General features: G+C 49.7%; 1 protein-coding gene across 1 annotated transcript in view; it reads right to left on the minus strand.

Moving 5' to 3' along the window:
• SRRM4 (serine/arginine repetitive matrix 4) overlaps positions 1-20023 on the minus strand; it is a 145564-nt gene extending 125541 nt beyond the window's left edge. The window contains exon 1 of the mRNA XM_044990404.1: positions 19826-20023. Coding sequence (XP_044846339.1) covers positions 19826-19956 — 131 coding nt within the window. The 5' untranslated portion in view covers positions 19957-20023. The remainder of the gene's footprint in view (positions 1-19825) is intronic.
• Positions 20024-20799: the final 776 nt, after the last annotated feature.

Here is a 20799-nt window from a genome sequence, read left to right on the forward strand (position 1 = left end):
GCGCACCCGCTTGCTGTGGACCAGCTGTCCATGTGCACCCTGCTGCTGCACACAAACTGGCACTTGGCATGCTTCAACCTAGTCACATTTAAAAAAGGACTAGATCAACGCAAACTACTTAACTGTTAGTGTGCATCAGCAGGGTCCACACAGATCAACAATCCACAGCAAACTAGCCCAAGGGAGATTTAAGTTACCCTGAGCTAAATGTCCATGGAGATAAGCCCTCCATTCCCCACCTGTGAAATAGGGATGCTACTCCCTCCTTTGCCTGTCTTAGCTGTTCAGGTTACAAGCTCTTGGGGGCAGGATCTGCCCCACTACACATGTGTGCAGCACCTAACACAGGAGCCTTAAGCTACTGGTGTAGTACAAAAGACAATACATATCACACCCCCACACAAGCAGTGTGTTTTTCAAGTGACATCCATTCCCCAAGACCCACAGTGCAGGAAAAGATCCTTATTTTTTCAATTCAGTTCATATTCAAATCCATCTCTCTCAGCACGACTTGGGGCCAGACTTAGCCCTGATGTAAACAGGGGAGGAGGACTCTATTCACCTCAGCCAGCTTCACCACTCGGCCTACAAGCTGCTAATTAAATCTGCCATAGTGAAAAATACAACAGGCAAACCAAATCCAGGCTGGTTTCAAGCAGCCAGTTAGCAGGGGTGCAGAACCCACCCCAGCTCTCAGAGGGCTGTCAAGGGTGGGTTTTTTTAAATTGCTAATTACTCTGTTAGTTACACTCGCATGGCTCTGCGGTGACTTGGGTAAATAAAAGTTTAACAAGCCAACACGGGTGAGACACAAGCAAATGCAGTAAGTCACCCGTGAAAGAGAATAACTAAAAATTCAACAAAAGGAGGAGAGAATTTGGGCGTTTGAGTTTGACTCGCACTGTCAAGGGATAAATGGCAGCATGGATTTAATGCACTCTAGGCACTTGGTGCAAATCTGGTTTAGCAAAGTGAAAATAAATTCCTTGGTCTCAGCCCTGCCCCCAGTAGAGTTTTGACTTGGTTACTGTTACCTTACAGTAGTGCCTCGGGGCTGCAGCTGAGATCAGGGCCCCGCTCTGCTAGGCACTTACCCTTCAAACAGACTAGATAGCTAAAGGGTGGGAGGGGAAACTGAGGCATGGAACAGTGATGTGAGTTGCCCAAGGTCACAGCAGGTCAGTGACAGAGCTGTGAGGAGAACTCCTGTTCTCATGACTCCCTGCTCTACCCACTACTTCATGTGATGGGAGACAGGCAGAGGCTCGGTCCTTGCAGCCGGGCAGCTATAGAACAGCAGCAGGCCAGCCCTGTGTGGTGTCCCAGGCTTGGAATGGCAGAGGGGGCTGCAGGATGCGGCGAGAACCGTGTGATACACGCTGAAATGCCTGGCTCTAGCCCCCGCTAGGTGTCTTTCCCTTTCAAAGGCTGAACGTGCCCGGGAATTAAAAGTTCTTCCAGCGCAGTTCACTCACCTCTTCACATAGGTGCTGCCGCCCGCCCCGCTCAGTTTGAAATAGGAACCACCACCCAATACATGGTTTCCACACTCCGCACCCCCACTAGAAAACTTGTCTTCAGTCCCTGGAGCCCGCCCTGCCGTTGAGCTGTGTACTAGACTGAGCCACCTAGCAACGCGCCGAATCCAGGAAGATGCCTCTGAACATTCCCAAAGTGCAGAGGGATGAACAAATGGAGAGTTTCTTTCCTGAAGGTTTGAAAGTCCCGCGCTTGTTTCGAAAGCCCCTGCAGGAAGTCCCCAGAGAGCTGGGCTAAGACCAGCATTGCGCTCACACTGGGAGGAGGCAGGAAAGAGGTGTTTACATGATTCCGTTCCAGCACGAGCACTGCTCCTTACACTCTCCCACCGGCACGTCTCACGCTGAGTGCCACATCACGTTCATTCACGTCGGATTATCTGGCTCCTACGGTGCAGTACGCGCTGGGCAGACAAGGCCCTGCTTTGGGAGAGGACTCGGGTGATCCCTTTTCATGTAGCCTTATTGCACAATCACAGGCTTTTCACTCCGGATCCACCAGGGCTGTGGGGTGGCCTGAGTTACAGTCTCCTCTGGAGAAGACTTTTGGGTGATGCCGAAAGAAGTGGGATAAAGAGGAAGGGGAGCCAACGGGCAGAACAAATGGACCTGACGCCCCATCACGGTCCCTTGGCTTTGCACTAGTGTAAATGACTGCCCGACAGCAAGCACTGGGATTCTACATATACCTGGACAAAGTGCAAATGACTCCACAAGGTGCAGGGCAGAGAATCTGGCCAAGTCCCTATAGGTCAGTGGTTCTCAAAGTTGTTCTGCCGCTTGTTCAGGGAAAGTCCCTGGCGGGCTGGGCAGGTTTGTTTACCTGCCGTGTCTGCAGGTTCGGCCAATCGCGGCTCCCACTGGCTGTGGTTCGCTGCTCCAGGCCAATGGGGGCTAGGAAGGGCGTCCAGCACGTCCCTCGGCCCACACCGCTTCCAAGCGGCGGCCCAAATTTGAGAACCACTGCTATAGGTGCGATTTTCTGGAGCTGGAAGTGTTTTATATTCTGCCCTTCCTGGCATCTCTCCCCTTTGAATCTGTGGCTGATTCATCGGCTCAGCCTGGGCTTCCATCTCAGACGCATTTACTATGTGCTGGAAGGCCAGGGCTGGGGAAGACAGTGCTGCAAAGCTGTTTGGTCGCTAATGGAAGGGATGCACCTCGCCATCAGTTCACTTCCATTTCACCTGGGGAAGCTTCCAGTCTGCTCTTGTGCAGCTGGTGGAATGGACTAAAGAAGACAGGCCTTATAAGTCATGTCCTTACCTCTTCCACTGCTATCAAAGCTGATAAATACACTAAGCCTCTCATAAGGACAATCTTAATGGGCCAAATTTATCTCCGGGGCAACGCCAAAGAAGTCAGTGGATTTCTAGCAAGGATGCATTTATCTCACTGTCTCCTAAGTGGCACTGGCCACCTCCCACCTTTCTGTCTTTCTCCCCTTCCCTATTATTTCCTTCCTCCCATTTGCAGAAATCCAGGCTGCAAACTGCACAGACCTTAACTGCCTTTTATTTAAAAACCTATTAGCAGTAGATTTACTAGCCGCAGTTTCTCAACAGTCTCAGCGAAGGACTTCATGTATATTTCATCAGGCCAGGCCGCTGCTTTGGGGGAGCTGGGAAACAGGCTCTCCTGCTCACTTGTGCTCAGCTGCACACTCGCAGTTAAACCATTTTGCTGTCCCTACTCTCCTGCTGCTTTGGACACTGCATGTTCTGCCCGTCCAACAGAGCTGCCCTGAATCAGACTCTCCTTGGATGGTAACTATACAGCAACTGATTGTTAGCAATGCATTTGCTGGGGTTTAGCACTGAATGGCTGTGTTATTTGTTGTGCAGTAGTGATGGCTAGAAGACCTCAATCCTGCTCCCACTGAAATCAACAAGAGCAGGAATACAGATCTTAAGTGAGCACAGAGCTGCCAACTCACGCTATCTGGTGTTGGTCTTGAAGGCTCAGCCCCTGGAGCCAATGATTGCATGAGAATTTCCACTTCAAATCTGTAGCCTCCCCATGGCTGCAGAATAAAGCTTCAACACGTGACCCGAGTGCTCAGAAACCAGGAGGCAATGAAAAGACCCCAATTTAAAGAAAAAAATCATGATTTTAAGCCAATCTCATGATTTTCATGGGGAATGACTTTATTTTTCAACGCTTTGGGTTGGCAGCACTGCATGTGATGTTGATGGTACCATGTGAAATAACAGAGTAGGAATTCTGAGTCCCCCTAGCCAACTTTATCCTCAATTTAGCTGCTATATTAGTGTCTGTACTAGTTCAGATCCAGTAAATACTGGTGTGATATCATTTGATCTAGTAAGACCTCATTCCCTTAAAAATTAAGTCTTCTGTTGGGGTGCCGATGCCATTAAATAGGTTCTGTCCCCATTTTATAGATAGTAGGATTTAGGCCTTTAAATTTTCTGCCTCCATTTCCCTATCATATTCCCGTGTGTATGTAACTGCTGCTGGATCTGGCCCCATCTAACTTGCCCCATCCTGTGGAAGGAGACCATGTTAGAGCTCAGGAGTTCCTGTCCCTCAGTACAGCACATGCAACTGCCAACCTGTCTTCCAATGACCCTGATGCTTATTTAATATGCAGTAACTAGCCCGTTAAATGTGCCCTCTACCACAGCTGTTTCAGCCTTTTGAGGACCCTATGCTACAACAGAAAAGTTTCTTTGTGGCAAGATGTGGGAAGATCCCCTGAAAGAGGGTGAGCGTGCCCTCCTGAAATCAATTCCCAATGCCCAGGTTGAGAACTGGGGCATATTGAACATACCAAAAATAAACAACTAGTGTTATTGCTAATGAAATGATCCCAAAAATGTATCTTAGCAGGGACTGGGCACCTGTCACACCAATAATTGCTAACTGATCATTAATTCATATAGCAGCACTCTCATTATGCAAGACATAAGAAGTGTGGATCAAGTCCTGAGAAGCTTATCATGTAAAAGCTCCATCATCCTGTGAGTAAATCCATTGGAGATGTAACATGTCATGTGACAAATGATGCCAAACAAGAAGGGGGCGCGCCAATGGGAGCCAGCCTATTTATAGTGCCGTCTTACTATATTTGTACAGCATTGGCTGGGGCTTCTAGGCACTACCAACATATTGCCAACCCCACATGTTCAAAAACTCATGGGTTAGGGCCTCTCCAAAAATCATGAAACTATTAAAATATATTTTATGTTAATTTCTTTTGCCTTCTGGTGTCTGGATTCAGAATGCGCTGGCTTTGAATTTTCAAGCTTTTCTCTGCAACCATGAAGACTAGAAGCTTTTTGCTTGAACACCTGTAAAGCCAAGATTATCTTGCAATCACTGGACTCCAGGAGCTGGGGCTTTAAGAGAATGCAGGGTACCACAAGACTCATGATAAAAATTGCAGGAGCTGTCAACCTCACTACCAAGCACTACTGACTAATAACAGGACCAATAGACTGAAAACAGAGCAGAGTTGAAAGAGAAAAGCAGTGTGAAGAGTTACATTAAATTTACAAACACATGGATCTGCAGGGAGGCTGAGAAATACAAAAGGACTTTTTGGCCGCGATGCAAAACAAAGTTCTTTAGGCCTAGGGAACCCCTACTTGAAAGGAAGGGCATGGATTTCAGCCTGGTTCACACTTTATGTAAGATGGTTTATCTTTTTGTGTGTGTTAGAGGCAAAGTATTGTAAGGAGAAGAGGTAAATGGAAGTTGCGTTTCTCCTCCTTTTCCATCTCTCACTTTTTTTTGTTAAAAGGATCTTTAATTCATAAAACTGGAAGCAAAGCATAAAACCCTTGGCTAGGCTCCTCGCTGCTTGTCAATCTGGTAGGGGAAGGAAAGGTCGAACTGTAGTAACAGTAATAACAGATCAAGTCTCCATCCCTAGCAGGCAGCAGGCAGCCCATGGTGCTATCTGAGAGGAGCACCAGAATCCCAGTGTTATTCTAGCCAGCTACTGCACAGGAGATGGTAAATGGGGCTGGGAAATGATCAGTCAAGAGGATCCGCTTTTAGAAGATGGAATCCTGCCCTGCCACAGCCTTTGAAAGCAGCCAGGGGGTTTCATGGATTCTGGGGAAGCAGGGTTCAGGGTCCCGATTATCACACATGGCAGGTGCATCCTGGGACAAACCAGTGAAAGGGAATGTGGCCTTGTGGTTAGAGCGAAGGGCATTAATAGCAGTGAAATTCATCCAGGCTGTTAGCTGGTGATGAATTCCTTTCTCAGCTCCACTCAAGGGGCAACCCTGGAACGGCAATGACCAGATAATGTCCTAATTGCCAGCCTTCCCCATCTCTATGGTCAGATTCTACAGGGAAGCAGGAGGGAGGAAAAAGTTAATCCAGATGCCAAGGAACAGCAGGCTCCTGGCATTGAATCCAATGCCTTTAAATCTCCGGGGGTTTAGAAGACCAGCACTAGGCCTGTGAGCCCCTGAAACTGTAATTTCAGGGTCTAAGTGCTGCACCGGCCTTGCCCAGGGGAGTTTCACCCAGGCACACATAAAAAGCTCCAGGTGCCACCCTGTCTTCTCCAGAAAGATGCTTCTGATCCAAGGGAAAATGGGGGCGTCCCTTTACCAGGGTGGAGATCAGCAAAAATGTGAGTCACCTCATCCCTGCTTTGCTTGTTCCCAGTGCAATCCCTTGCTACTGACACAGATCCTGTTGGAACACAACGTTAGGCAAGCACGACCACCCAGCAGATAAGTGGGGCAGAAAGTGCCGCAGGTAGCAAAGCCCCAGGCTACCTGTAGGTGGCGCTTGATTTACTCATCACGCATGAAGAGCAGTAATAAAAGGGCCCTCCTGGATCGATAAAAACATTGACTAAATCTCTTCTCAATATCCCTGCCTGCGAAGAAACTGCTTTCATGCAGGCAGGTTAATACCTAATTAATGCATTGGGCCATTTAACATGTCATGGATATTAGATCACCTACCAACCAGAGAAGCAAAGCCAGACAAGCCTTGCTTAAATAAATAAAATAAATCGCTCGACATGACAAAACTAGGGAAGGGGAAGCCGGGGGTGAACCCATCTCAGCCTTAGCAGCCAATAGGTGGGTCGGAACTGGCGCAGAAAATAGGAACTCTCCCACGTGTTGCCGTTTTAAAGGCAAGCGCTGACAGTAATGTAATTCCATTATCCAGGGACGCCCAAGAGCGTGCTCCATTTGCCATTGTTCATTTAAAAAAAACAAAACCAAAACACAATTACAAACAGAAGAGCGCGACACATGAATAATCCAGCTGTAATTGCAAAATATATTTCCAAACATTAAATAAACTTTTTTTTTCCATCTCAGCGCAAAGAGAAAAAAAAAAGCTTAACTTTTTATACAGGAAATTAACTCGACGCTGCTGAGTGCAACTAAATTAGTGCTGGAGGGCAGGCACTGTGTAATTTATGTGGCTGCAATAAGCACTGTCTATTTACTGATGGCTGCTGTTTGGCGGGCTGCAGCCTACCTGGAAAGGAATGGATGTTGGGAAGTTCTTTTAGCATCTCATTAGGTAGGATGCAGCAAAGAGGAGAACACCCAGTTTTGGACAGCTCCAGCCTGCTGCTCATTGATCTTCCAAGCTGCAGAGTTTGCCATGGGGCAAATGGTGGCTCTCCTGGCTTATCGTTTATCTGTATTGCCGTAACACCTGGGAACTCCTGCTGAGATTGGGCCCCCGCTGTGCCAGGACTGTAGAATTAGTGCTGCTGAAGCAGAATGAGAAGAGTCAAACAACGTCCTGTCTTGTTGAAGTCAGCTATATGCAAACACTGCCATTTACATCAATGGGAGATGCAGCTGTGCACCCACAGGCACTGTGCGGCCCCTAATTGCAGTACCGGGGAGCAGATCTTACTGTTGCACTAACCCTGTCAAAACTGGCTTTGATGGAGTCCTGTGTTTATCACGCCTGGCTGATTCCAGATCAAATCAGCTCAGTTTATAAGTGAAAGACGTATCTCACAGCCAGTTCCTCCTACTCAGCCTGGGCTCGGAGTCAAGCGTTTGTCTTTCCACCAGCAAGCAAACCAGGCCATCAGATACACCCGGGCAACCCAACTTCTGCTCACAGCAACACCTGGGCTAACCCACTCAGCTACATCGCAGAAACAACAGGCCTAATTTGACCATGTGTCCCGCAGGAATTTCCTGGCTGCTGTTGTGTGAACAGGCAGAGGCTCTGCACGACCCTGAGCCTCATTACAAAAGGAGAAAAACCATCTTTTCGTGTGTAAGCTCTGCAGATTGTCCATGGAATCAGAGACCCGAGCTATGTGGCATGCCATGCTGCTGGGGCAGGAGTTGCTTTGCAGAGGAACAGAGCACTAAGGAAGGAGAGGTTCCTGCTCACCGCTTTAGTGCTTTTACTGCTCAGTTTTCCTCGTGTCACCATAAGTCTTTGGGAGATTAGCCTTTTCACATGTGGCTGCCTTTCATTTTTTGCGCAAGGCGAATAAGACCTAAAAATCTAAATAATTGTTGCCCAGTCCAGAACAGTGGGGCAGAAGGGGTTACGTTTCTGAGGCAGAGGGAACCACCACTGCCAGCTCAGTGACATTGCTAAGAGAAACAACTGGAATCCCAAACAGCTGCGTTACACAGGAGGTCAGGCTAGATGATAGAATGGTCCCTTCTGGCCTAAAAAATACCAAACTATGGAACTCACTGGTCCCCAGGTTTTTGCCAGGAGGCACTTTCCTCCTGCTTTTGTTCCAAGGGATGAGTCATCGGCCCGGAGGCTAAGGGTCTGCAGATGGCTTGGACCATGTCAAAGGTTTCAGTTCAGGAATCTTCATTTCCTGCCATCTAAACCCATTTTCCACCTCCTAGAGTGATTCAATTTAAACACAAAACCCAATCTGGGTGGGGAAATGTTCCCCTGAGATCTGCATGTGGTGGGGACCCCCCACGTACAGTTCTCCCCATTTCTGCATGAACAGGGGAGGTCAGCTATCTTCCCTCCCCTAGATCACATGAAGAACCTTCTGTATGTCCAGTGAGCCCTGCTTTGGGCTGGTTGGGAATCTCCCTCCATGCTCAGGAAACCTCCCCTGGGTGCAAGAGTTCCCTGCCCCTCCCCTTCTGAGTACACTGCTTGGGGGCGGGGGACCTCCCAGCTGGTGCAATGTCACAGGAGCACCGAGCAGCTTGCTCTGAGCCACTGGTACAGCCTCAGAGAGCATGAGCTGTGGGTGGCATCCCTGTCTTGCTCCATAAGGGTGCATATGTTGGGTACCACCCCGATCCTTAGCAATGGGACGATCTGGGGAAAACTCCCAAGCTTTCGTCCCTCTCCTGTAGCTAGTTCCACAGGCTGGGCATTCCCTACATCCCATGCTTTCCCTAGCCACTGGGCAGGCTAGGCTGGGCATCAGGAATAGAGCTGAGGTAGCCGGTCTTTGCTTTCCCATGGAGAACGTGTCCCTCCCCCAGCTCGGTGCCTGGGTTTGCATTCTCCTGCGGGGGGCCCAAGGAAAAGAGAAACGCTCAAGGCCATTTCCGAGCCCAGGACATCCCAGTGGGGGTTTGCAGTTCAAGGGATGAGTTTTTCCATCTCAGCTTATCCTCCTGACCCCCCTCTTGACCTCACATGCGGGACCCAGTTCCCTTTCCATCAGGAGGGGGGATCTGGGGCAGCTGAATGAGGGGGCAGGTTTCCCTGCATTTTTAACAATAAGAGTAAGTGGACCACAAAGGCCAGTAAACCTCAGACCCACCTGAGGTTGGTGGGCTCTTAGGACATGTCTACACTGCAGTCAGAGGTGTGATTGCAGCACATGCTCGCATACCCTGGCTAGCTTTGATGTCGCTAGCACAGATACCAACGGCAGCGAAGCCAGAGCAGCACAGCTGGCAGCTCCTGTACATAGCCAGGGTCAGTCAGTCCATGCTGCCACGACTTCACTGCTGCTATTATTCGAGCTAGCAAGATCAAAACAGGCACATCTACCGGGGCTGCAGTCACACCTTGGATTGCGGTGTAGGCATGTGCTAAGATTTCCAATGCAGGCCTACTTTGGAGCTGTTTGCTCCCTTTTCATGCAGGTCTCAGCACTGCACGGCTCGGACAAATTTCAGGAAAGGTTAATTGGAAAAGTCCCTTTTCCTGATTGTCTTATTTGTTCTTTACCGCTACAAGCTGATCAATAATCCATTTACTTAAGAAAGCACTTCTCCCTGCATCCCAGAGGGGCTCCAGCCCGCTTCACAACTGAGTGCAAGTGACCCTCACCAACGGTCAAGCCATTCCAGCTTGAACTCCAGGGAGGTCTCTAAATTCATCCCACAGCAGTGCCAGGGGCTCAGGTGGTGGTGAGGGGGAAGTGAGATGGGAGAGGGAGTTAATTTCTTCTTTTGTTCCAGGATGACGCAGGGGTTTTTACTAGAGAACGTGCTCCCAACCCCCTATAGCTTGAGTGGATTTCAGACCCCAAAGGGCTTGATCTTTGGGTCCAGCTAAGCTGAGAATGGTACAGGACTGGCTTGGCATTACACCGCCTTTATGGTCCACGTAGGGGCTCCACTACCACAAACCTTCCTTGCTGCCAGAGTGGAGGCAGAGGGGCTGGTTACTGAGAGGGGTGGGTCGGGACTGGTGCTGTCTGGGGAAGGACAATTCTGTTTCAGGGCAACTGTCAAGGTTTTGAAATGTGGTTTAATTCGACACTAGAGAAAGACAGACGCTTATAGCCTGGTGGCCAGGGCACAGGCCTGGATGGTGGGTTGCCCAGGGTCTCACAAAGGTTGGCCTGATTCAGCATCAGCTGGAATGACAAAGCAGGGACTTGAACCCAGATCTCCCGAGGTCCGGCTACACAGCCCACAACCACGAGCCTCCTAGCGAGGGCCGGCAGACTGGGGGCTCATGCTAGCGCTCTAGAACTAGCTGCGCAGACAGCGCTGTGACGTGGTAGCTCGGGCTGGGGCGCGCGCAGAGCCTGAGCTGCCGTTTCCAGGAGTTGTCTACGCAGCCCAAGTCTACGGGCCTGGGCTGGGAGGCTGTGTAGACATAGCCCCGTATTCCAGGCCAGTGGCCTCACTGGCTGGCCAGCTCCCTGGCTCCTCACAAACTTCTCCCTGAAGCCCAGACAGCGCCGCAAACTGTTCCGGCTAAGTTGAAAGAGCAGATTCCGTTTCCGCTCTTGGTCGGAGCGGCTCATCAGGGCACTTCTACACCATGCTGACTGGGGGCTAGTTTATGTAGCTGTCGCAGCTGGTTTATGTTCAAGGCAGTCTCAGGTTTCTCTAGCTGTGCAAGATGCAGGAACTGCACAGAGCAGCCACGTTATAGGCCGCCCTCTTCACTCCGTCCCATTGGTGCACAGGGGAGTGACACCGGCTGGGAGAACGGGATTTCTCCCAATTCATGCAGAAGTCAGACAAGAGTTTCTGATTAGCGCTATGCTATAGAGGATGCAATTGTATCTACCACTGGAAAGCCTAAGAAACCAATTACAGGGTTAAATTCTGTAAAAGGGACAGCTGAGCAGCTGTCAAGTGTGTGACTAAACAGAAATCCAAACAGGTCAACTTAATTTCTTAATTTGGCTAGCTAGGCTCCTCTCTGCTGCTGGCTCCATTTCTGCCCCCCTCTCCTAGATAAGGCTAAAGATGCTCCCTTCAGTTGGCCATGAATATGCTGAGGAAAAAAAAGCTAATCCACTGCGCTTTATCAAATCACAGACAAAACATTTGGAAAAAAAACATACCTGAGAACAGAGATCTGCCTGCAGAGATGTTTCTAAGAGGAAATATCTGAAACCTTAGAGCAACTTTCCTTCTAGGATGGAGAGCAGACGCATATAGCTGACCCGTATAGATCTAATGAATAAGTTAGGAAGCGCATGAAACCCTAGATAACCCTGTCAGCATCGCAGGGTGACAGTAATGTAACCATGATCCTTCCACTCCATTCTTGCTGTAGAGCACTGGGGATGCTGTTCATAGGACAGGCAGAGTTCATAGAGAAAGCCTGCTTAATGCTGGCAAACGTTTTAGATTTATGATCTCTTGGATCACTAGCAAGATGAATCCTCAGGGCTCACAGCAGAGACCTAGAAATAGGATGTTTTGCTCACATTAAAAAAAACATCGGTGTAAAATACTTATGAGACTCCCATTCTGCAGCCAGGGACGTGTGCTCTTCTTTCCCTTGTGAGTAGCTCTCACCTGCCTTCTAAAGAGAGAGTGTTAAACAAATGCTGCCCTCATTGATACCCATGGAACCTACTGACTTCACAGAACTCCTGAGTGTAACTTCACTAGTTATATCCCGGTAGCTGAGACTGAGGCACCCTGGTGCTATGGGTTGTACTGACACAGTGAGAGACTGCCCCGGCCCTGAAGAGTTTACCATCTAAACAAACAAGACAAATGGGGGAGGGAAAGGTATGTTTCTACACTTGACAGCTGGGGAACTGAGGCACAGACAGATTAAGCGACCCTGCCCATGGTTACACTGAGTCTGGGGCAGAGCAGGGAACTGCCTCACAATCTCCCGAGTCTAGTCCAGCACCTTAACCACAAGGCCATCCCCTGATGGATCTGAGTGAGGGCAAGATTTGGTTTTGTGGGGGGCAAAGTGCCTCGCCTGCAGGAACAGAACCAGAGCCCCAGCTAGAGAAGCAGAGGGCAGCTTTGTTGGACGGAGTAACTGACATTTGTTACTGGGAACAATAGGAACCTAACACCTGTGGCAGGGCGTTTCCGTGCGGACGGACGGACCGACCACAGGGAGTATCACATTTCCTGTGCAGGGTATTGCTCTTCTGCAACATATGCTGTGGGAAGACAAGAGGAGCACAATTCTGCCTTTGCATGGAGATGTTGAACCCTCTCAGCAAGAATGCTGCTAACAGAGAGCCAGCTCAGAGACCCTGCTCCATGGGGTTAGCAGCAGAATTGGCTTGTGTGCAAAGCACCAAAAGTGGAGTTTATCAGACCATTTTTCCTGTTACATTAAAAGCCTTCTACACCTAAGCACAGATGGTTCCCTCCCTCCCACTGGAGTGTTTATTGTCTTGTAAAATGAAAGAACACTTGCATTTGCTAACTTTTAATGAAGCCTGAAAATTATCACATCCTGCATTTCTCCACATAGCCGTCAAACTAGAAATACAGCTTTGGCAAATCAAGCACCCAGGAAACGTTTAGTCCATAGTATCTGAATATTTGTTGTGAATAGTCCCTCATCAATATGAATTACTTAATCACCATTTTGGAAGCCTGGTATTGTTCCTGTTACTTGGGCTTGCTTTGTTTCTATGACATCTTAATTCTGTGTTTTATTTCATCTTCGATTGTGACATATTTAAAAAGCAAGGCTCTTCGGTGAAATTCAAGAGAAAGCGTAGCGTTTAGACACAGCTCTGGTAGCTATGTGCAAGTAATACAGCCTGGTGCTTGGGGCGGGGGGTAGAAATTGTGGTTTCTCTCATGCATGAAGACAGAAGATACTCTGAATGCTTTCTGTGGAAACTAGATTTGCTGTTCTTATTTGGAAGTCTAAGCAGTGTCTTTTTCAATTTCCTAATCTGATTGATCACAATCAGAGAGATTGTAAATTTCACGCTTGTCCATAACAAAACATGCTCCTGCAGCTGGTCTTCTGACACCGCCAGTTGAAAGTCTGCATTAATGTAGATATACAACACAGGCGGCAAAAAGCAGGACAGTCTGGGGAGGCAGTTCAGAGAGCAGCAGACTGTCTAACATCCTGACTTGCGGGGAGGCGCTTCCCCCTGCACCAAGAGGGGAATGGAAATAGCTTTCCCCTTCCCTCCCCCATTCCTGAAGCTGAAGGACCGAGAGAAATGCAGATTTGGTGAAGTGCAAACAGCCCTAATATTAGAGAGCACGACACCCTGCTCATGAATTAAATTGTCACTGCACTTAGCTTGAACTGTTTTATTCTCTGGGGGAGTTTGTCTTACCAATTAGACACTGTGGGCCAAATTCTGTGCTTGGTTACACTGGTGTAAATCTAGAGCAACTATTGAAGCCCTTTGGATGACTCATACCTGTGATCATCCTGTTTTCTACCGAAGGAACTTTGCTGATTTCAGTTGAGCCACCTCCCTGTAAAGCTAGAGGAACAGCTGCGAATCGAGCCCAGTGGATTCACACTGGTGTGGCTGTGAGCAGAATCTGCCCCAGGAGAAATATTCCTGCAGACTCTTGAAATCCAGCACTTGATATGTCACAGCATCAGGAGCCGTGTCAGCTGTGGTAAACCGGCATAGCTCCTTTGACTTCAATGGCTTTGCTGATTGCCACCGGGTGAAGATCTAGCCCCACAGATATAACATACAAGTGTTTTAGGGCCAAATGCCCTCAACCCCAGTGATTGTGGTGGGAAGTGAGGGTGCCTGACATCTCGCAAGACTAGGCCCTCTGCCCTGTGGTGTTAGCATCAGGAAGTGGTCCTGTCCCAGCATCTCCCTCTCGAGGCCTCCAGCACGAGCCGTATTTAGCCAAACGGGCTTGTCATTAGCTTTGATCTGGTGTGTGATAGAAGAGACTCTTTTCTGCGCATAGTAATATCCCATTATGGCGGCAAAGTAAAAGGGCAACACTTCAGCAGAGACATACTAATTACTCCCTTGAATTGGTAACTGTGTTCTTTGCACTTGTGGGTCAGCCCCCCGCCCCCAACCCATCCTACAACATGCCGGGGAGGTGGGTCAGAGAAAATCAAGTGATCTACTTGCATGCTTATTTCATTAAAAAAATTCAGATGGTACATGATGCCATGAATACCAATGTGTAAAGCTTGAGTGGAAGCATTTACCTTCCTGTCCTGGAATGGTGCCTCAACAAAGTGCTCTGATTATTTCTGACAATTCTGACACCAGAGAGGAAGCACCATCTAGTGCCTGAAGCACATGACTGGGGGTCAGAAAAATTGCACACGCTTTCCAGTCTCTGCCACTGACTAACTGTGTGACCTTGGGAAAGTCACTTCACCTCATGGGGAAACAGAGGTTCCTTGTAAATTGATTATTAAAAAAAATAATAATCCCACTCAGAGGTGCTGCAATGTTAATCTTGGTTTCTAATCCCAGCTTTATCACTGATGTGCTGACACACCTTGGACAAGGCATTTCAGCTGTCTGCCTCAGTTTCTCCTTCTGGAAAAAAGGGCTAATAATATGCTTCAAGGATTCAATGCTTAACCTTTTAAGATCTTCGGATGCAAAGTCTTGTAGAAGTGCCCACTGTTAGTGTCCTTAGAGATAACATGAACCTGCCCCACAAAAATCAAGAAAATGGCAACAAAAATTTCCCTGTTAAATTCATGTTTAAGAAGAAAATAAGAAACCAATTCTGACACAAAACTGCATCAGTTTCTTCTCAGAGCCATCCACTATACAGCGCTTGTGATGGCCCACAGGCTGTCAGAAGAACCCTTCTGAATATGTGCAGCACAAACATTGCTTTGAATTACTAACCGCTATTTTGGTTTGAAGTCGCAATCCTTGGTTGAACCAAACGGGTAGAAAGCCGTTCTCATGTTCTATCTATAGAAGAGCCGTGACTCACTTTTTAGAGATCATAATTCTGCCCGATGCATTTAAACTACTACTTCTTCTTCTTCCCTTACAAGTGACAGAGAAGCTAGAGGGTCAGGACCTACAACACAAGGAAGAGAAAGCCACTGGATGCGTTTTACCAGTGTGCGTTTGTAATTAACTGAGAGCTACCACCTTGTAATCTGGGTCTTTGAAATTTAGGAAGCAAATTGGTATATGAATGCTTGTTTTCTCAGCTGGAATAAACCACTGGGGCCTCCTTACATTACTGTACAAGCATCTGACTGAGGAATAAAAACACTTTAAACAAACCTTTCTGGACTATTCAGGCCAGATTTTTCCAGAGGTGCTGAGCTCCAAAAACACCACTTGGAGGCAACGGGAGCTGCAAGAAATCAGCCAAGCGTACATGGAAAATCTATTGCTATGCTAAGAGACTGACAGATTTTTTTTTTTGCCTGTAAACGTTGTTGTGTAGTTAGCATCTATGCAAGGGGCTTGGGTTTATCTGCTGTGCCCCAGAGGTATCCCTGTGGATGTGCTGGAGAGCAAGTAGGGGTGCAGCCCCCATGGCAACTAATCAGTGACTGATCTGTGCAGCTGGCAGCCCCGCTCCCACACTGGACTGACTGGCACTGTTCAAACCCTAATGGATCCTGGTAGCCTGGGTGCCGTGGGGGAGGGAAAGGGTTAGGGTGGAGAGGGTTCTGTTTTGCACATGGGCTGCCCAGAATCCCTATGGAGACCCTGCTTGCACCCTCCTTTGAGGGTTACTTGTCTGAAAGGAGGTGGGGGAGGGTAATGGCAATGGCTCCACCTCTCCCCCACCTCCTACCAGCAGGTGAAAAATGGAGACTATGCTGTTCCTCCTTCAAGGGGGCCAGGGTGCGCTGCCCAGGAACCTGCAGGAGAACACTGGCTGACGGCACTAGAATTCCTTCTGGGCATAGACTGCTGGGTGCCCCTCTGTACCCTTCTAACCTGCCCAAGGGCACCTAGGACAGTAGCCAGTACTGTGCATGGCCAGGCATGCAAGGCCAATCCCAAGTGTTGGTTTTCAGCACATCAGCAAAACTCTGGAAAGAGGACAGCAGCTGGCACACAAGGCTGGAGCCTGGGTCAGCTTCTCTGCTGCCCTATGCCAGCATCTACACCTGTGCAAAACCCTGCCACTCTGATTGGATAGCAACTTGCCCCCACTTGGTATAGGTATGATTACACAAGGCATGGGGCAGTGAGAATCAGGCCCCATCTTGTCTTCCTGCATGGGCTCTATTTGGAAGATACAAAGTAACTGATTCTTTGTGAATGCAACCAATAAGACACAGCATTTTATAGGAGCCCAGCTGCAATAATGCTGCATTACCACTTAACACATGAAAATGTCTGTATTTAGACTCCCATTTCATCCGAGTCCACCTGTTCTCAGTGAACCAGTTAGTTGCTGTGAATGAAAGGGGAGCAGATCTAAACCTAAATTGGAATCTTCCTAGGTCCTCTCCGGAGTTTACGAGGAGAAAAAATGTTCATCTGCATTTTTACTGACTTGGTGATAAGTTCAGGGATGGGGGTGCTAAGCAGGCAATCATTCTACGGGTTCCAGGGTCTAGAGTTAGAATGACAACAATGCCGGTTGGATCCGTGGGAATTCGGGAGGTTCTAAGAGGATTTCTACAGATTCTAGGGGTGCTGGCTCTAGAGAGATGTTGCTATAGCTGGCTCTAAAGCACAATTATTTTCCAGAATGGATATGGGGTTCTGGGGGGCAAAAAAAGAGAGCCGGGGTTCTCAGCGTGCTAAAAAGATTTGAAATAGGAGGGCTATGGAACTCCTTTTAAAATATCTAAAGCCAAATCTTTAGCAGATGTAAACCAGCACAGATCTGTTAACTTCAATGGAATCACAATGATTTGTATCAAATGAGGATTTGACTTCTAGAATGTAAAGGTGGGAAGAGGTTAAAAAAAGAAAATCCAACTGAAGGTTTTAAAAATGCTTATAGGACAGACGGCATAGCTGCTGGCACAACAATAAAGGGAGAGGCTCTGGAGTATGCTCTGTGCTGTAAGTTTCCAGGATAATATACAATCCAATCATTTTCTTCTGTTAAGAACTGCACGCAACTCACAGTATTCCTCAGTCATCAAAGGATGAAATTAATGGCAGCAGCCCAAGAAAATGAGAAACTCTGACCTTAAAACACTATACTATACTCCTAGTTCAAAGCAAAGAAACATTTTCACTTTTCATGGCTCTTAACGTTATTTTATTCAGTCCTTTTATCCTGCTGTCCCTGCATTTTGATTGTGATTGATTTTTTTTATGAGAAATCCTCTGAGGAATTACAGATAGACACCTACACAATTATTTGTTTAAACACAAATATCAGTTCAAAAGCACAAGAGATTGGAATAGGCATCAACAGCCATCATCTCTCTGTTTCAACCTTCATAGACACCTCAACCCTCCCCAACAATAAAGGGGAAAGACACAGACGTCAAGTAAAATATTGGTCTCTCTGTTAGACAGCTGTAGACCAGTGTGTTCCATAATTACTAAATAAAATACCACAATCAGATGTCATTATCTCATGTTCTTTAAGGAATGAAAGGCGGATAAGATACTGAATCATTGCAGGCAGCACAACCTGCCTCCTTTAAGTTTTAGCCCCAGGATGTAGCAGGTCATGACAATGCCAGCTTCGCAGATTTGGGTATTTCCAGGATATTTATGCACCTGCCTATTCTTGTTACTAGTCATCCTGAAAACAAAACCTGCCACAAACCACTAAGTTGCTGATCACAAAATTTACAGGGACACTTAAGCATAAACTCAGAATTAGAGTTAAGTGAACTGGTTTGCAGGGGGTGGTGTACAGCAGTGGTTCTCAACCAGGGGTACACATATCCTGGGGGTATGCAGAGGTCTTCCAGGGGATACATCAACTCATCTAGATATTTGCCTAGTTTTACAGCAGGCTACAGAAAAAAGCAGTAGCGAAGTCAGTACAAACTAAAATTTCATACAGACAATGACTAGTTTATACTGCTCTATATACTATGCACTGAAATGTAAGTGCAACACTTGTATTCCAACTGATTTATATTATAGTTATATGGCATAAATGAGAAAGTCAGTGATTTTTCAGTACTAGTGTGCTGTGACATTTCTGTATTTTATATCTGATTTTAAAGCAAGTAGTTTTTAAGTGAAGTGTAACTTGGGGGTACGGGAGACAAAACAGCCTCCTGAAAGGGGTACAGTTGTCTGGAAAAATCGAGAGCCACTGGGAATTAGTTTCCTGTTTGCAAGTTATCAGGAACCAGACTTGGATTTTCAAGACTTGGAGGTCCCCCCGCCCCCACCAATGGGCTATGCAAATATATTCCAGCATTCACCAGGACCACTGCTTCAGACTATTTACTGGTGGTACTGGTCAGTGGAGTCACATGGTATTATTAAAGCACAATGATTGGATGACTCCCAAAAGCACAAGGTGAAGGCTCTGGGCTACTATCCAGGGGAATACAGATTTGCAGGAACATTTGTGATGCTTAAGCCTTCTGTGCACATTTCTGTGAACAGTTGTGCTTGTTTGCCTGGACTGGGCCTGACCATGAAGGATGCGCAGACCCCAAGGAGAGCTTGCTGGTTGAACGTCCACCAGTCCTTGCAGCATTCAGCCAGCGGGAGCTCCTCTGGAAACACTAGCTCTTTGGGGGATCCCTGCCTCTTTTAGGAGCTTGGAGCAGGAGTTCACCTGAGCTGTTTCCCTTCTAGCAGAGCGAAGGACTTGCTGGGGCTGGGATGAAATAGCAGGACAGGGCTCATTACAGGAATCGCTTTGCTCAGGGTTAATTTTGAAATGATCCAACTTTGACCGTGTCCCCTGTAAGCAAGTGCTAAATCCTCCCACCTGCTCAGTCTTCCCTCGCCACCGACCTTCCTTCCTCCAGGGCAGGTCCTTGGTCTTATTTCTCCCGTTTCCTTTCATTCAAAGCCCGCCACAACAACGGACTAGCGGCGCACCTGACTCTTCCACCTCCACCCCAGCGAGTCTGGTTCCCCGTGCGGCAACTAGCCAACTCCACTGGGGCGGACAGTGACCCAGACCCAGACCTCAGCCTGGCACCAAGCGCTCCCCTGCCTTCCCCCTCCGGATGGCAGCAGCAAGAGGAGATATTAGATGAGTTTCCATCCCTGGCTGCCCCAGAGACCGGAGCCGAGCTAGGAAACCAAAGCACTCACATGCCCCCGGCTGCTCGCCCCCCTCCGTGCCGGTACCAGCTAGGGTGACCAGATGTCCTGATTTTATAGGGACAGTCCTGATATTTGGGTCTTTCTTATATAGGCTCCTATTACCCCCCACCCCCGCCTCGATTTTTCACACTTGCTGTCTGGTCACCCTAGTACCAAGGCGGAGTCTAGGCAAAGTTTCCCAGGGAGATAACCCCCAACCTACCCCCCCTGCCCTGCCGGACGCTGGCTCCCCCACTCCAGCCAAGCCCCAGCGAGCGCCACGGGCTGGCTCCGCTCGCTCTGACCCAGGGCGGCAGAGCCTCTCCCCGCCGGCCGGAGCCCAGCCCGGAGCCTCTCCCCCGGCCGGAGCCCAGCCCGGAGCCTCTCCCCGCCGGCCGGAGCCCAGCCCGGAGCCTCTCCCCGCCGGCCGGAGCCCAGCCCGGAGCCTCTCCCCGCCGGCCGGAGCCCAGCCCGGAGCCTCTCCCCCCGGCCGGAGCCTCACCTCGGCGGCGGCTTGCGGGCGGTGATGCTGGCGACGATGACGCTCTCGGGTCTCGGCGTGGCCACGGCTTTGAAGGTGCCTCTCCAGAACTTCTCGAAAAGCTGCTTCTCGCCCTGCTGCGCGCCGGCCATGCCCGGGGCCGGCCGCGGGGCGCTCTCCGCGGTGCTGAAGTGCCGAGCCCAGGGCAGGGGGCGCAGCGCCCGGCCCCAGCCCCGGCCCCTGCCCGGCCGCCCTGCGCTCCCGGCCTCGGGGCGGCTCGGAGCCGGGCGCGGAGGCGCGAGGGGAGGGAGCTCAGTGCCGGCGAGCCCGAGCTTTGCTCCTGTTTTGTCTCACTCGCACCGTGACGTGGAAACGGGGCTGGTCATCGCCCCCCCCGCCCCCCGCCCGTCTCCGCATCACAAAAGGCGGCGGGGCGCGGGGAGGCGGCGGCGGGTGCCGCTGCCACAATGGCCCGGGGCCGAGCCGGGACCCGCCTCCTTCCCCCCCAGGGGCCTCAGGGCTTGGCCTCCGCGGGGGCCCCGCGCTCGTCGGGAGAAGCCTTCGCCATCTGCTCCGCCTCCCGGCGCAAGGGACCCGCGTTTACACCTGCTCCAGAACACACAAGCGCAGCCCAGGGCGCGAAGGAGCCCGGCCCCGGGCCAGGGCAGCTGGCAGCTCCGCGCCCCTGTCCACCCCCGCCCGGGCGGGGCAGGGCAGGGCAGCGCCCGCCCCCGCTTCGCCGAGAATCCGCGCGCAGGGCAGCGGCTGCTGGCGGGGCTCGGCAGGGAAGCGAGCCTGGCTGCCGAAGTAGGGCAGAACCGCTCAAAGATGGAGTCCGGCGAGGGAGGGAAGAGACTCCCCCCGGGTGGTTGTAGCAGGGACTCCGGAGCGTGCAGATGGCCCCAGGGCGAGGAAGGGATGGGGCAGAAATCCGGCTGCTCCCTGGTGGGCCCAGGCTTGCCCAGGCAGATGCTGCATTGGCTGGTAGCCAGGAG

This window comes from Mauremys mutica, chromosome 16, assembly GCF_020497125.1.
Source record: "Mauremys mutica isolate MM-2020 ecotype Southern chromosome 16, ASM2049712v1, whole genome shotgun sequence".
NCBI lineage: Eukaryota > Metazoa > Chordata > Testudines > Geoemydidae > Mauremys > Mauremys mutica.